Here is a 16,604-nt window from a genome sequence, read left to right as displayed (position 1 = left end):
ATCTTTTTTTTTTTTGCGGACTGTACACATCTTGTTTTTTTCTATTTTCTCTAGGAATGATGTCGATTTTCTTAAGAAACGTTATAAAAAACTTTAAAACGCAATCGAATTTCGCGAGTTAAAACCTCTTATATTTGTTAAAATTGGCACAGAGCACGTAAAAACAATTATTTTAAAGCGCGATTCAAATCTCGTGTGCTGTCAAATCATAAAATGAAAATAAAAATATCAGAATTTTTTTTTTAAACACTGGTAAAAGCGTAGTAATAACTACCTAAAAAAATACTAAAATCCCTTTATATTTACTACGAAATTGGCGTAAATAAAGCGCATCAAAATTTTATGAAATATAAATGCGGGATTTGAAATTAAAATGTCGCAATAGCGTTTAAAAAATATCGTGACTTTCGAAACCTTGTAAAAATGTGTAACGATTTGAATAATTGCCAAAATAACGATTGAAAAATAATTTGATTTGCGATAAAATCGCTACAAATAAACCATGTCATAAAATGGTTATCTAAATGAGCTATTATTTACTCACGATTCGTAATAATATCGGGCTAAAATGTCGAGATTTTAAAAACCATACGGAAATGCGTAGCAATAACTGCCGAAAAAAGGATCAAAAGTCATTTAGATTTTCCATTATGTTAGCACAAATAAAGCGTTTTATAACTTTCAAAATCGCGTTTTTAAAAACTACGTGAAAATGGGTAGCAATCTACCGAAGTCATTAGATTTACAATGAATTCGAGTCATGCGAAGAGCGTCAAAAGTGGTAACTAAAATTCGAATATCGTAGTAATGATATATTAAAAATATTGGGATTTTCAAAACTATATGCTTAAATTCGTGGTGTTAACCATCGAAAAAAAAAGCGATCAAAGAACTACGTTGATTGAGATTGGGTGCGTCAAAAACTTAATACGTAAATTTCAAATTTCCGATTTTTTTTTCTTCTTCAGATTGAGGACGCGGGTCGCACATCATGGGTTAACGGACCGCAGGTTAACCACCCCTACTTCAATGTTTGTAGTAAATTACAGCCTTTTTCGAAATGACATTTTAAAAATCATAATTCTTCGCAATTTTCAGAATGCATACAAATAAAGAACAAAGTGAAATTTTAATCCTTTTTTTTATGCTTTTACAAAAATTATAAGGAATATTACGTAAAAATGATGTTAATGGAATAAAAGCAGTAAATGGTTGGTAGGGCACTGGGCCCATGTCGAACAGATCACGAGTTCTATCCCCGCCCACCGAGGACCATGTAGTAAATTGTGACTGATATATGTTAAATCTGTCGGCTCACAAAGTTCTCCATGTTCCCATATCAAATCATACCTCTGGGGTACTGATTCAGGAGCTCCCTTGTCTTCTGAATTGGGATCATAATTACAAGGATACGGAGTTGAATATTGGTAGTCGTAAACCCAGAAATGGGTGTGCTGTTCAACGACTGTTATAAAATAAAATATATATCGACCTTCAAACTATTTTGAGTAGTTCAGTGTAAAATTCACAAAATTATTTTGAAAAACTGTTTAAACGTTCTGTTCTAAACCAAGTAATTTTTAAATTAAAAAGAGTTTGTTTTATTTTACTTTCTTAAAAAAAATTCAGTTATTATACAGAAATACGGAAAATACCTTTTTATTTTGTTTCGTTTTCCAGTTTTAAATGTACTCGGGTAATGTCTTGATTTTTTCTATAGCCCATTATTAGACCTACAAATAAATTATTTGTCTGATTTTTTTTTACCAGCCCTCTATGAGGCCTTTAAAAAGTTCGTTAAGAGAAAAATATAGAAATGTATTTACTGGATAACAGTGCTATCTTACATGTCTGCTTAACTTTCAGTTCATTTTGTTTTTCTATGTAAGCAATGAACTTACAGAAAAATACCATTTTGTTATTTTTACAGAAAAATACCATTTTGTTATTTTAAAGTTTTTATTTCGTTATTTTAGTTGGTGATCGTGTATTCATTTCGTAACCCTCTTTTTCAAGTTGAAGCATATACTTTTACAGGTAAATTATGTAAATTTTTATCATAGTTTTACTCACTTAAGAATTTCATTTTAGAACAGGCGTTCAAAAGTTGACCCAATTCTTATGAAATTATGTAATTATATATTTGATGTCTTCACGATTGTTCGTTTCTTCATTGACGTTTTGATTCTTGATTGATGTTTTGATTCTTCATGATTTTATGTTCACTTAAGAAATTATGTTTTTGATAGCCAAGCCTTGAGAAAATGGAGAATTTGTGAATAGACCATCTTATGATTTGAACAGTTCACGTGTGCTTTCTCTTTATAACTCAAATATAGCTATCAAATTGCCCCATCCGTTGCTTACAGGGATGCGCAACCTATTTGAGTAAAGAGGCTACTTGGACAGTACGTTGACCAACGATGAGCCACTAGCGTATTTAGACATATTGACGACATTTATGTTAGTTTTTATTTTAACATTGGTTTCTATGTATTTAATCCTTTTGATCAGTCAACTTAGTAATAAATTAAATATTTTAATGAAAGAAAATGAATTTAGTTTAAAAGGATTTAAATTGAAAACAAAACCATTATAACTTGTATTTGTGGTGAAATCGACACGAGTGAAATATTTATTTAAATGGGTGATCAGAAACTAACACGTGTTATATTGTAGTTAAAATATCTGGATTTTCAAAATCGCGTAGGAAAGTTCAGCAAAAACTGCCAAAGAAAAATTATTAAAAAATCACTTAAATTTGCTATGAAATCAGCTGAAAAAAAGCGTGTCAGAAAATGATTTATTCAAATGCACAATTCGAAACTTCTGTGTCGTAATAAATATTGTAGAAATTCTGGCATTTAAAAATCACGTGGGAAAGCGTATCAGGATAAAATTGGCACAAACAAAACGCATCAAACAGAGATAATTTAAAAGCGTGTTACAGATTCATGTGTCTTAATTATATCTTATTGAAAATATTAGAATTTTCAAAAAAAAACAATGTGGAAATGCCGAGAAAACGATTCAATGTTATGATTTGATCGGCACAAATAATAAGGCACGTCAAAATTGATCATTTAAATATGCGATTCAATACTTGTGTATTAAATGTATCAATATATAATAAACGAAAATAAGTTGCAAAAACTTCCGAAAAAACTATGAAAACGTCATTTGGGCGTTTGAACGCTTGTATTAAAATCCAACCTATTATTCATAATTTAATTTTTCGGTTGTTTTTACGAAATTATTTCAATGAAATAGAAATGGCATTTTTTAAAGGAAAATATAATATTTCTAATAACAATATGTTGGACAAATGATAAAAAGAAGCATTTATAAACATTGCATTAGTATTAAAATCAAAATATCTAAATTCTTTGGTAAAGAAATGAGTTTTCCTTATAACCATTTTCCACCAAACATATGTATATGTACCAAGCTTATGTATAGGTTCCAAAGCCAAATTCCTAACTAGATTAACTACACAAGGACTGCGAATTCTACTGTTGGACATGAGCATACTTTAAGATTAAGATTATTAATAATAAAACAATTAAATCTTCACACCTCTTAATAGTCTTTTAATAGGTTATAACGTTTGCAATTACCTTACTAAAATTTATTTATAAAATCGGGGTTCCACTAATGGAAGGTTGGTTATTTAGGATTCCGTAGCAGTAAAAAATTGGGAACCGCTGTTCTACTGAATATATTGCAGTAGACTTCAAATTAGAATATTATAATACATTTCTTAACGACAACTAAGATGATAACAGCCTATTGAATATATAATTCAATATTTTTGAAAAAAAGTTCTTATTGACACATACTGTTAAGTTAATTTCAGGAATTGAAACCCTTTAATATCTCCACCTGTACAGTTATCTTAGGAAATCTCTAATAATATTGTCAAAATGTTATTACAACGAAAAATGTATTAAAATAATAGAATATGTATTACAATATGTATCAGCGTAATAAAGTAAGAACTATGTATAATAATGGTGACTATGTGTGTCGCCAGTGAAAGATTGAACAAACATTGTTCTTAATTAAATAATGATAAAAAACAAGCGCTGAAATATTTTTTGATTGAAAAATTCATACGTTTTAAAAACAATAACAAAAATGAAATAACAGTCGACATGTTTCAAGCGCATCAATGATAGGCGCCCATTTCCTTGACTTGACTGACAGACGTAACAGAACAAAAATAATTTGGAAATAAAAGTATAAAGTTGCCAACGAAAAATGAAAAAAAAAATAGAAGTTAAAACAAAAACTAGAAATACCACTGAAGCCGAGAGAGATAGAAAGAAAAAAAAGTTGTGTCTGAGAGACAACACCCAGTAAAATGCTTTTCCTCGCGTTATGAAGAGGCTAGAAGGAATGTTTAAATGATGGGAATGAATAATGATATTGTAATTTTGATACCCTGAAATCCTATTTTATTCATTTGAATACTGATGATTCCCTTGTCAACGACATAGCTCCTCCCCAGTTCTCCATAACGCAGAGAAATGCATTTATTTTACCCTGATATATCTCTCGGCTTCTATTTTTTTTCTTCCTCTATATGTTTTTCATCTTTCTTTCTCTGTTTTCCTGAGTTTTTTTTTTTTATTCTTTCATTGGCAACTTAACGTTTTTTTTTATTTCGTTTTTTTTTTTTTTTTTTGTTACGTCTGCTCATTTTTGTATTTTTTCTTTAAGCGTATGGTTTTCAATCTGGTAATAACTTAGTTCATATTAATTTCTATCTACTAAAAGGTACAGTAAGTAAAATAAAATAAAATGAAACTAAATGTAGGACGAGTTATATATCTTATAATTGACAACTAATTTTTTAAAGTGTAATTAAATTGTATAGAATCTCTAACAACAATTTTTATTCATTTTTTTAAAATTTCTATTTAAAAGGTTTTTTTCATTCTTCATTTTATTTTGTTAACCTGTTCAAATTTCGTATGTATAATTACGTATGTAATGTTTAATTTAATAAATGCTTGATATATATAACTGTTTAATATTTTTTTCTAGGGAATAGAAAATCGTTTTACTCGATAAGTAAATTAGAAAAGCTTTTATTCAATGGACGAAGAAAGATCAAATGATGCAGATCAGCGGAAAGTGCCCAATCCAACTGTCCAATCCAACATGTTGCTTCAATCTTTTCCGACTGTTAGATCTGTATTCGATGTGCTAAGAAAACAGTTTGAAAAGTACGCTGTAAAGCAACAAAGCAGTGAAAATATATCTTCAAACGAGTACTTCAATATTGATAAAGAGCTTGATAGCAATCAGTATGATCAGGAAAATTTGTCCCTAACTTCGGAAAAGACATCAATCGATGCGAATATACATTCGAAGGATTTTAATAATTTAAGTGAAGATCAGGTCTTAAATACGAAAACAATACACCAGAAATTAAGTGAGGACGAAAATCGCAAATACCAATCACATCAAGTTCGAACATCTGGTGATAGCTCCGGGAATTCCAGTTGGAATATTTTTAATAAAACGAAAAATAACGCTTTCCAAAATGAATCCAAAGATTTTGATTGTCAAGAATTATTTAGTCACAATAGAAGTCAGTATGTTACAATAGAAAAAAAGCTTGGTAAACTGCATTATTCTGGAAGTGTTGTTCTTAATTTTTCTGATGTTTGCTGTCAGTTATCTTTTGGAACTGTTGGTGTAGAAAGTTTTTTGGTTGTGAATTGCGTTGATTCAAAGAATTGTGACCCATTTGTAGCTAGAATAGAGATCTCAGATAAAGAGGAACTTAATTACTCTCTTCCGTTCCATCGAAATAAAAAGAAACTGTTTGAACTGATTACGATTACTAAGATATATGAAGATGGATTATTATTTAAAAGAAATGAAGCTTATGACAATTTCGTGTTAACTTTAAAAGAAAGAGCTAAGAATATCTCAGATGATTTTAGTTGCAAGGAAGATTTTATACAACTTCTGAAAATAGTAAGGTCTCATAATTTGTCCTTGGATCAGCCTTTAATATTGTTGAAAGAAATTATCCAAATTGAAAGCATATCAAACGAAGTCAAAGATAATGCAGAGCATTTGAGACATATAGAATCTAAACTTTCAACTCGAAATCATAATTTCCCCAAATTTAGTGCGAAGACTGATATGCTGGATTTATTCGGAAGAATAAGAAATATTTGTATGGAGGGAATCGATATTCACCGTAAGAATTTAATCAATGAATGCCCAAACAAAAGCTTCAAACTTGTTTGCCTTGTTGTGAATGTAAACAATTTACTTGACAAAAAAATTCTATTTATCAGCAAAAAAGACATTAAACTGTTTGCTGATTTGTTGGAGTTCATGAATGAACAGTATCCAAATGAGAGACATCCCACAGATTTTGTTAAAAACTTGTGGAGCAAATTTTTTAAACGAATTGAGGTAGAAAATCAGAACAAGTCTCTGAAACAATTGGGATCCATTACACACCCTATTTATTTCTTCCTGTTAAAAAGTTTGTATGATACAGTCTCTGACATACGTTCCAAGAACGCAAATGAAGTCGAAACATTGATTTCCTTTAATGATGGAGATCTTGTGACAGTTGAATTTATAACGTGGTCTACTAACGATCCTTTAAACAAATCTCTCGAACAACAATATCTTCTAATGTGTAAACTTATTAAATTTTTTGAACCAGGAATTTATTTTTATCAAAATAATTTCAATTATACATTTAAGTTGCTGAAAGGAGACGAAGATGTATCTCTTTGGGAAACAGTTAAGAATCTGTCTCTGGAACGCCTTATTTGGTTATACATAGTTGATTCTAGTCTTGAACCGATTTTGTGTGACAATTCTGCTGTCCGATTTAAAGAATTGTCATTACCAGTACTTAATGGGTTTGTAAAGTTCATACAAGACGTTAGAGAAGAACGACATGAAACTTGTCGTGTTGCTACTCATAACATCATACAGTTCGTTAGCCGCATATCTCCCTATATCAGTACGATTTATTCGGTTTTAACTAGCATTGATCATAGTATTTTAAACAAACAAATTGATGTTATAAGCAGTATACTTATCGCTGAAGATAGAGATACCTTATCTGATCATTTTGCTACTCTATTAATGATTTATAATGAGTATTGGGATCATAGAGATTCAATAGTTGGAAAGCTTCCCATACCATGTAGCATATTTAAGTCTGATGTTGAATCGGTCATGAAGAAGTTATTGGAAATAGTTCAAAACGCATTTTTTAAGGAAATCGATGTATCTGTGAGAATTAAATTTTTAAGATTATACAACGAGTTTTTGAAGCATCTGCAAGGCATCAATTTTCAATGGTTTATGTCTAAATTCTCCTATTTCCCTGAGTTAGAAGGAGCTGTTGAGGAGGTTTCAAAGAACGATGTAACCTCTTATCGTGTAATAGAACCAGAAGATTTTGTGGAAATTTTTATGCAGAATGAAAAACCAATCCCGAAGCATTTTTTGCTCGAGGCAGTAAAAAAGTTGTTGGATGTTGTAAGAATGTCCCTAGACAAAGTTGGCTGGAGTGATGAAGATAGTGTAAAATCAGCAGGTGATTTACTCCTTGCAGTGGGACACTCCTTTACTCATTTTGAAGACCAAGTTGACTATAGGGACTTGGAACATTTCTTGAGAGATTGCACGTTACCTTTTTACTGTGTTGTACAGAACAGCCATACCTACTGGGATTTCAAGAGACGTTTAGATAATGTTGAAAACTTTTACGTCTATGTCAGAAAGCAAAATCAAATTGGTATTCAGGTTGCTTTAAATCTCTGCGAACAGGAAGTGAGTAAAGCTAAAAAAAGTGGGTTTGAAACCATGATGGATAAAACCATATTAGAAGATTGCTATGACCGATATTCTAAGAAGCTCCTTTCTTTGGAAAACTTCGAAATTTCAGAAATTTTGAATGACATGGAAGATCAACTAAAAAAGGTAAAAAAATTGCCTTTACATCAGTGGTCATCGAATTTTAAACTAAATTCATTACCAGTTTTGTTGGCTAATTTAGCTGCAGTTTGGTCTTTGCAAGAGTCTGAGGATGTGTCCGGTATTAAAAAGAAAATTGAGCCACACTGCGTTCAAATTCTGTGCATATTTAGGCTTTTGAGAGTTGATAAAGACTCTGTTGGAGTTCCTAAACATTTTGCTCAAGTCTTAACGGGTCAAGGAAAATCCCTCATTTTAGCTCTTATTTCAGCTTTAGTTGCATTAACAGGTAGTGAAGCTTGTATAGTTTGTTATAGCGATTATTTAGCACAGCGTGATAAAACTAGGTTCAAATCATTTTTCGAAACTTTTCATAGGTTCAATGTAGGAAACAAGGTAAGCTACAATACGTTTGAGTATATGGCTAAAGAAACTTTATTGCGTAAAGTTGATGGGGTAGTGGTATCTTTAGCATCCGTTATTCAAGATTTGGTTTTAAACAATCTTACAACACCGGTTGTTAGTACTATCCAGAAATTTGAAAGAGTTCTTTTAATTGATGAGGTGGATGTTTTTTTCTCAGAGGATTTTTACGGAACTGTTTTCTCTCCTATTGTAGGAGTAGCTGTTCCAGCTCTGCTGAAAATCCAGCCTAAAATCTGGGACATTGTCCAGAATGGAGTTTTGGAAAAAAATAATATTTTGGAACAGATCAGTGTGTTCATAAGTGAGTTGCTAAAAGATGAAAATTACGTTGATTTTAGACATTTATTGAAAACTACCTCTGTTTTATTTGAGAAGGAATTGGAAAGAATGGTTATAGATGCGATATATGTTTTTAAAAATGCTGATCGTAAGGGTCAATTTAAAATCAACCAGCAGGGATCTATTTGTTTCAAAGATAAATATTTCCAATACCGTACAAAGGTATATGTATCTTATCAGAATTCATTTAACTATTTTAGGCTCAAAAAGGAAAACTATGATGATAATAGTTATTCAAATTTTGGATATTTGCTACTGAAAATGGGGTCTATCTCATATGCAAGCCTACCTTTAAGATACCAAAGCATTCTGGGAGTAAGTGGAACACTGTTGAATTTAAATGACTCAGAAAAAAACTCCTTGAAGAATTATGGTATTCAAACCCTGTCTGCTATGCCCTCCTTCTTTGGAGAGCGAAAACTTGTTTTTACCCCCTCGAGCATGTATCTATTTTAAACTCAAACACGAGTTGGCTGACAAAGATATTCGAAAGTATTTCTAAAAACGTTCACCTCAATCGAGCTGTATTGGTTTTTTTCGAAACGGATACAGAAATGGAGTTATTCCAAAGCGAGTATCAGTCTAGCATCGATCGCCTGTATACGCTAACAGGAAACGAAGATCCAAAAACTTTACAGTGGCGTATTAACGAGGCTGGCGTTGCACAAACTGTGACGCTAGCTACAAAGACTATGGGTCGTGGTATTGACTACAAGTCGAACGACAGAAGTGTCGAAGAAAATGGTGGTGTGCACGTCATTCAGACATTCTTCTCTTTAGACGAAAAGGAGGAGATGCAAATTAAAGGCAGAACAGCTCGTACGAATAACCAGGGTAGTTATGAGCTGATTCTTGACCGCCGGCGTTTGATGCAAATGAAATGCAGAGCTGAAACATATGAAGAGCTTTGCAATGAGAGACAATATTCAGAAAATCTTAGAGGAGATGATATCCAAAAAGGAATGAAAGCTGCAGAAGAAAGCCACAACAAAACTCTGGAATTTTTCGAATTCTTAGCAAAATATACACCTGAAAATCGCAATGAATATTTGTCAAAGTTAATTGAGTGAGTGACTAGTTGTAGACTTTCTGCGATTAGAAACAGTTGTGAAATTTATTTATGACTGTATATAATCATCAAAAAGGTCACTATGTCATCAAAACTATTGTGGCTTATTATTAACTATGTTGTTTTTTCTTTTAAATAATTAATTGCCCTTGAAAATGTATATTATAGCTTAATTTTTACTTTAACCAATCCAAAGAATTAGCTAAAGTAAAGCGTTTATTCAAAAATAAAATTTAATAGAGAAATCTTTTGTCAATTTCGATCTAGTTTTGGTAATACAGTCTTTGGAGAATAAATATACTTTTGGCTCAAAAGAGCCTAACTAACGTGTGCGGGTTTGCTTAGCATGCCACAAGATGCCGATGACAAAGTCTATTATTAATCTTCAACTGTAATCTGTTACTAATGAAAGAGGAAAAACTAACGTTGCTTATCTTTTTTGGTACATAATATCTAGGTGATATTAGGTTTTTTCAAAACATGTGCAACAACAATATTGTTAAAAGCAAATATCGTGCTTAATGTTAAGATATGAAAATTTATTCCATTGATCAGCATAGTTACCCGTCACGCATTCTACTCCTTGCTTTGTACGTGAGCTCACTTAACAGATCATAGTTTACCAGAGTTATGGAAAGTATTACCTATTAAGATTGGTATGGTTTTTTTTTATTCTGATTCTCCGCCGGAGAATAACTCAAAAGTTAAGTGGTTGTATAAAAAATAAATACAATATCAGGGTTGCCACTCCACAGGGAGAATCAGGAAAATATAGGGAATTTAAGTTCACCTTTAGTAATTGGGGAAAATAAATGGGACTTTGTTTCTTATTTCGTCTTTTAAAACAGTGGTTCTTAACCTATTTAAGCCGCGACCCAAATTTGAGAAATATGTTCATGTCGCGACCCAAAAAAAAGTCACAATTTTTTCATTGCTTTATTTTAGATCGTATTTTTAAAAAATCTTCAATCCTACGATGATGATTCTTTTTAACTTACAAATTCTTTATTTATTTTTTAATAATAAAGATAAACAAAAGTACTTTTTGATCCAAGGAAAATTAAATTAATAATCAAGTGTTTTTAATAATTTTTATTGACTAAATTAAAATATATTAAACTTTTTGAAAATAATTGACATTTTAACTTATTCCTAAAAAAAAGAAAGAAATATCAATACATATGTTAAGTCTTTTAAATTTTAAATGCAAGTCATACAGTTTTAATGAGAACCTTGTGCTTGAATACATTTTGAAAGATCTTCAAACCTCGGTTGAATGCTTGTCAAGGAGCACCTTATATCTATTTCAGGATTTATCTTGTTCCGGTAATTGTTTTGATTACACACAGAGCCGAAAACCCAGCCTCACACATATATGTTGTTGAAAAGGGCAATAATACGTTTAGGGCTTCTTTAACAATTATTGGCTTTTCGGTTTTTAATTTTAACCAGAAAGCACATAAAGATTCAGTGTTTTTGCAGAAATTGTATCGAAGTGCTTGGTCACTTTGTATTTCTATTAATTGTTCTTGAAATTGAATTAATATTAACAAATTCCTCATGCAAATCACTTACATCAAAATTAAATGGCATTCGAACCCAATTATATTTGAAAACATCGTCTGCAGGGAAATATCGATCAAAGTCTGCTATTAGTTTTTCTAAATAATTAATAATAATTTTCTGTATTTCAAAATCTGTGCTATCAATATTATTGTCTTCAACAAGTAAATTAAGAGTCGGGAATGAAGCAAGTTTCTTTACTTCATTATGAACGAGGATTAAGGGTATAGAGTTACGCAGGTACCTCATTAAGCCTAGGCTGAGTAAGCCACAATGACTTCTTCTAGGAGGTGTTGGTATTACTTATTATTTGGTGTATTACTAACTTTTTTGGTTCGACTCAGTGCGACCCAAGAAATATGCTTCGCGACCCAATTTTGGGTCACGACCCATAGGTTAAGAACCGCTGTTTTAAAACATAGTAACCCCTCAAAGTGTTTCTATGGATTATTTAAGGATGATATTTCAGCTATATTAAACTAGTTCATTTACTATTGCATTATTTGTTTTAAGTATGTTCAACTGTTCCTTTCTTCCTTAAGTTTCTCCAGTAATTAAGTTTAATATAGTTAAAACAATATAACTCTCACAGTGGTCGTGTGTTTCCTCTTAATATATTATAAGTACAGGGAAAACACGGGGAATTTTTTTTTCCAGATTAGAGTGATAACCCTGAATATTTCACTTTACAGTTAAAATTAAATACTTAAATAAATATTATTTTTGCTATAATAAAAATAAGAATTCAGTGATGACGTTTAGCATCACATTGTGTTATTCAAAATTATCTTATTATGATAAAATAAATAATTATTAAGTCTATCCGCAATTTATCTCCTGTGCTTATTTAGAACAAATGCTGAATGAAGCATATATTTTAAAGTTTGCGATGGGAAATCCGAAAATAATTATTTGTTGATAATATATCTTTAAATTATTAAAAAAAGAAAAAAAATAATTCAGATATTTTTTATTTTGCAAATTAGCTTAAAAATATTGTCAAAACTTTTTTCATAAAATAAGTTTAAAAAAATAAAAATAATAGATTTCTTGATTTTTTTAAAGGAAATTAATTTTACGAATAAATCGACTTTTTTGACGAAATATGAAGTAAACTGGAATAAAATTTGTTTAATTCATACGATTATCAGGGCGCCGTTCTAAGTTTAAATGGTAATACAGTACTATATTTTTTCATAATTTAAAAGTGTTTTTTATGACCATTAGTTCAAATTTGCTTTAATAACAAGTATTATGGGCCAAGTTAAAAATGTATATAGTTCTTCGATATCAAAACACAAAATGAGTGTATTTTTATGTGTATTCAATGCTCATTTCATTCATAGTTTCTTAAATCCCTTAAGTACATAATCACTGTGTGTAGAACGAACTCCCCTCGCCATTCGTCTGAAACAGTGGTGGTGACTAAGGTTACGAGGATTTCAAGTACAGATAAATCAGAATTTGAGACAGGTTTTGGCTGGGGTTGACTAAAAAAAGAGAATTAGGGGACAGAGAAGCTCACCTCTATGAAATGTGCCATTTCTTGTTCAGAAGATGGCCCCAGACTTTGTAGCGAGGGTAGTTTTTTCAATAGATAGCGCTTCCATTAAATTTCACACCGCCCACCAGAGTGTGTTAGCGTCCATGTTGGGCGCTGAAGGAGATAACAATACAATTAAGTTAGGTTGGTAATTTCACTTTATTATTAATAATTATGATTATAACTACCATCTTATTAAAGTTTCATTTGTGGTCACAGATTTTTATGAAACTTTAAAAAAAAAAGATTTTATCGAAAAATGGCCAAAATAATTTTTTCAGAATTTTCAGACCACAACTATGATTAAAGACCCATTTTGAAAATTATTTCAAATAAAAAGAAAACGGCATTACAACAGATGATGGCTCCAGCGTTAGAAAACTCTTTTTAATTTATGAGCCTATTTTTTAATAAGGCAACACTATGTAGTTAAGCTGTCTAAAAGCTGTATATATAAACAAAATTAAAAAGAAAAGTTTTATTAAAACTATTTCTTTGCTTGAAAGTAATGACCTCACGATATTAAATATACTTTTCAAGAAGTTAAAAAAATTGGGAAGGTGTTTTTTGTCTAAAAAAATAAAAAGTGATTTTTTAGCAATAATTCTTAAAGTACAAAAACAAAGATTTTTTGTCTCAATTTTTCTCATAATTTTATTCTTCATTATGCTTTTTGTTTTTGCGTAGTAAAAGAAATGAGTGGTTTCTCCCTGAAATAATTCAAGATTTTTTAACAGCAAAGGACAATTTCAATCAACGAATCAGGAGGGTATTTTGTTTTTGGTCGGTTAAAAAAATAAAAAGTGATTTTATCCGAAATAAATCAAGATTTCCTTATAGCAAAAAAGTTTTCGAACTTGACTTTTTCATATTAAATGTCTTTTCCTCGTGACGAGGGTATTTTTAGCTTTTGGTCAGTAAAAAAAAATTAAAAGTTGTTTTATCCAAAATAATTCAAGATTTCTATACGACTAAAAAAATGTTTTTTGAACTTATTCTCATGTTAAATGTCATATTTTTAGTGTAAAAAAATTTTTTTCTTAGTTTTTGGTCAGCAAAGTTATAAGTGGTTTTTAACCAAAATTAAGGTTTTCTTTTGGCAAAACAACAAAATATCTTGACCTCAATTCTTTTCACATAATGTTAAACATTGTATTTCTGAGTAAAAAAGCACAGAAAGTTATTATTTTTGTTTTAATTCCAAATAATTAAAAAAAGATAGTCAAAATGACAAAGTTTCCCGCTGTCGATAAAAAAAAAACATCTTCCTGATTTTCATGCATTGTAAAATATGACATTTAACTTGACAAGGAAAAAAAATTGTAAAACCTGCGGCCACTGCATTGAATGTTCAGCTTACAGTAACATTCAGTTTCTATGCGTTGAAACTATTAAACATAGGAACTAGAATATACAAAGGTGTGTAGACAAAGATATAGAAGATTTGATTAAAACTTGCAGCAAAAACCACCAAGCGTGCAACCCTTCAGGCCTCAGAAAAGCAACTACCTTGAAATTTGATTGCGGAAAGAACTAAGTTTGTTTATGAACTTAATTGAACTTAGATTATAAAATTTCAATTTGTTAGAAATTTTAAGTGCTTTTTCAAGAATTTTTTTCAGACTTTTTTTTCTTTTGCATTACGTTGCATTGCCTAATTGCGCAAGACTTGGGAAACTTTTAATTACATTGGAGTGTGAAACATTTACAAAACATTGAATAAAAAAAATTAACATTTCTATAGTTAGTTTGTGAAATATTATCGAATAATTTTAAAGTAAAATAAATATGTGAACCATTTTGCAGTAGGTGGAAATGCAAAGAATAGTTGAAATTTGAAGTGCTAAAAGGGCCAATAGGGCAATATCATTTATTAAATACACAAGTGTATTTTCGAAACTATTGCAATGTCATGTGCTTTTCTTGTGATATTTTTTAGCCTTTTTTTGTTTTAAATCATAATTATTTATTTAATTCTCTCTACAAATTTAACTATCTCGCAATCTTCATTTTATAAACTCAAGCTTGTCAAAAGTAATAAAACAAGAATACATATAATAAATAAAATTTCTACGTTTTAAACATTTTTTTTCGAATACTAATTATTTCTCAAATTCAGGTATCCTTTCTTCTCTTTACTATTAACTAAAGAAACTTACACAAAGTTATGATATCAATTAAAGTCAAAATGATTTATTTAATCGACCATTAATTAAACAAAACAATGAAGAACGAAGGGCATTTACGATGGTTGGTGAGCGGAACCTACCAGTATGGAAAGAAAAAAAAACTTTGATTTAATTTAGCTAAATACTACTTTTTATTTTTTGTTGACCAAAAAACATTTTTTAATTTTTTTTTACATTTAAAACTATCACATTTAACATTACAAGGAAAAAACTGAAGTCAAAAATTTTTATTCTTTTTGCTGAAAAAAATCTTAAATAAGTTTGGCTAAAAACAACTTTTTTTTTACAGACAGAAACACCGTCTTAATTTTTTTTTATGTTTAAATTATATTTAACGTTATGAAAAAAAAATTGAGTTTATAAAAGGTGCATCTTCCCAATAAAACGTTCTTGAAATAAGCCAAAAAAATTTTTTTTTCCAAAAATTACTATAATAAAACATTTTAAAATTTATATAAATATTTTAAGTAATCTAATAGCTTAAATACCTAGTGCTGATTCTTTCTAAGGAAGCATTTTCAACGCGCTAGTTAAAATTTATAGTTACGCCAATTTATTTAATTGAGTCAATTTTCAAAACGAACCCCTTGTAGTATTGTATAAATTCTCAAAAACATAACGTCACTTTTCATCAAGACCTTTCAAGAAAAAACAATTTCATGAAAATCTGTAACATGCCGTCAACGACCATTGGTCGATTTTACTTGGAAGGAGTCATTGTTAGCAGTATTGCATTTGAAAAGAAAATATGGCATACCTTGTTATTCCTTGCTTTTTGGTGGATTTCAAGTATGATTTGTATCGGTTATGCTTCCGTTTGCTTCACTAACTTCCATCTGCTCCATTGTTGTTATATGTAGAAAATAAATATAACTAGGACAAATATGGAGTGCAGTGGAGAGACTAGTAACTCGTAAGAAAGCAGCAGTCTGGAAAAATTGGAGAACGCCTGCCTTAATTTATGCTTACAAATCGTCAAGGAGTAGCCGGGTGATCTGGCACTAAACTTAGAAAACGTCAACAACGAAAAAAAATATATAATTAGTTCAAACTATCATAAGCAATGAAAACAGAAATCAAACCTCGCAGAATTGATATTCCGGTATTGTTATAAGTTTACAAGTAAATAACTAGCCCTGATTTGTCTTGCTGGCGTTTTCTCTGTTAAATACTTAAAAAGATCGTGATCCGTCACCACTTCCAACGCTGATCCATGTAACCAATTGTCAATTTTTTTTAGCCCTAATAACACTGCAAATGCTAATTTTTTAATCGTTGCCCTGTTGAACTTTTTGGCGAAAGTGATAGGCTTAAAATTACCATCTAAGTGCTTTTAGGTAACACATTCGTATGAACATGGACTGGCTGACCCAATTTTAGTGAACACTAAGCTGAAGCATTGCATAAAGCCTTCTTTAAATTAGAAAATGTCATCTTCTGTTCTTCGTACCACTTTACCTTTCCTGAAGTTAGTGATACTGTGGCGACCGCCACCTATCGTTAAATA

General features: G+C 30.4%; 2 protein-coding genes across 2 annotated transcripts; both read left to right on the top strand.

Moving 5' to 3' along the window:
* Positions 1 to 1,974: 1,974 nt before the first annotated feature.
* LOC122272783 (uncharacterized) lies at positions 1,975 to 9,824 on the top strand. Its single transcript, XM_043056778.2, has 2 exons — positions 1,975 to 2,037; positions 5,050 to 9,824. Exon 2 carries the CDS (start codon positions 5,101 to 5,103, stop codon positions 9,187 to 9,189), a length of 4,089 nt encoding a protein of 1,362 aa, XP_042912712.1. The 5' UTR covers positions 1,975 to 2,037; positions 5,050 to 5,100; the 3' UTR covers positions 9,190 to 9,824.
* LOC107438389 (protein translocase subunit SecA 2-like) lies at positions 9,288 to 9,803 on the top strand. The gene has a single exon (XM_016050673.1). The coding sequence runs from the start codon at positions 9,288 to 9,290 to the stop codon at positions 9,801 to 9,803; it is 516 nt and encodes a 171-aa protein (XP_015906159.1).
* Positions 9,825 to 16,604: the final 6,780 nt, after the last annotated feature.

This window comes from Parasteatoda tepidariorum, chromosome 2 (genome assembly GCF_043381705.1).
Source record: "Parasteatoda tepidariorum isolate YZ-2023 chromosome 2, CAS_Ptep_4.0, whole genome shotgun sequence".
NCBI lineage: Eukaryota > Metazoa > Arthropoda > Arachnida > Araneae > Theridiidae > Parasteatoda > Parasteatoda tepidariorum.
Note: the sequence above shows the minus strand (reverse complement) of the source record. Positions and strands in the feature narration are given on the sequence as shown.

What these genes read in the sequence shown, in the direction of transcription:
- LOC122272783 (XM_043056778.2), top strand. Translation starts at nt 5,101, where the DNA reads ATGGACGAAGAAAGATCAAATGATGCAGATCAGCGGAAAGTGCCCAAT.
- LOC107438389 (XM_016050673.1), top strand. Translation starts at nt 9,288, where the DNA reads ATGGAGTTATTCCAAAGCGAGTATCAGTCTAGCATCGATCGCCTGTAT.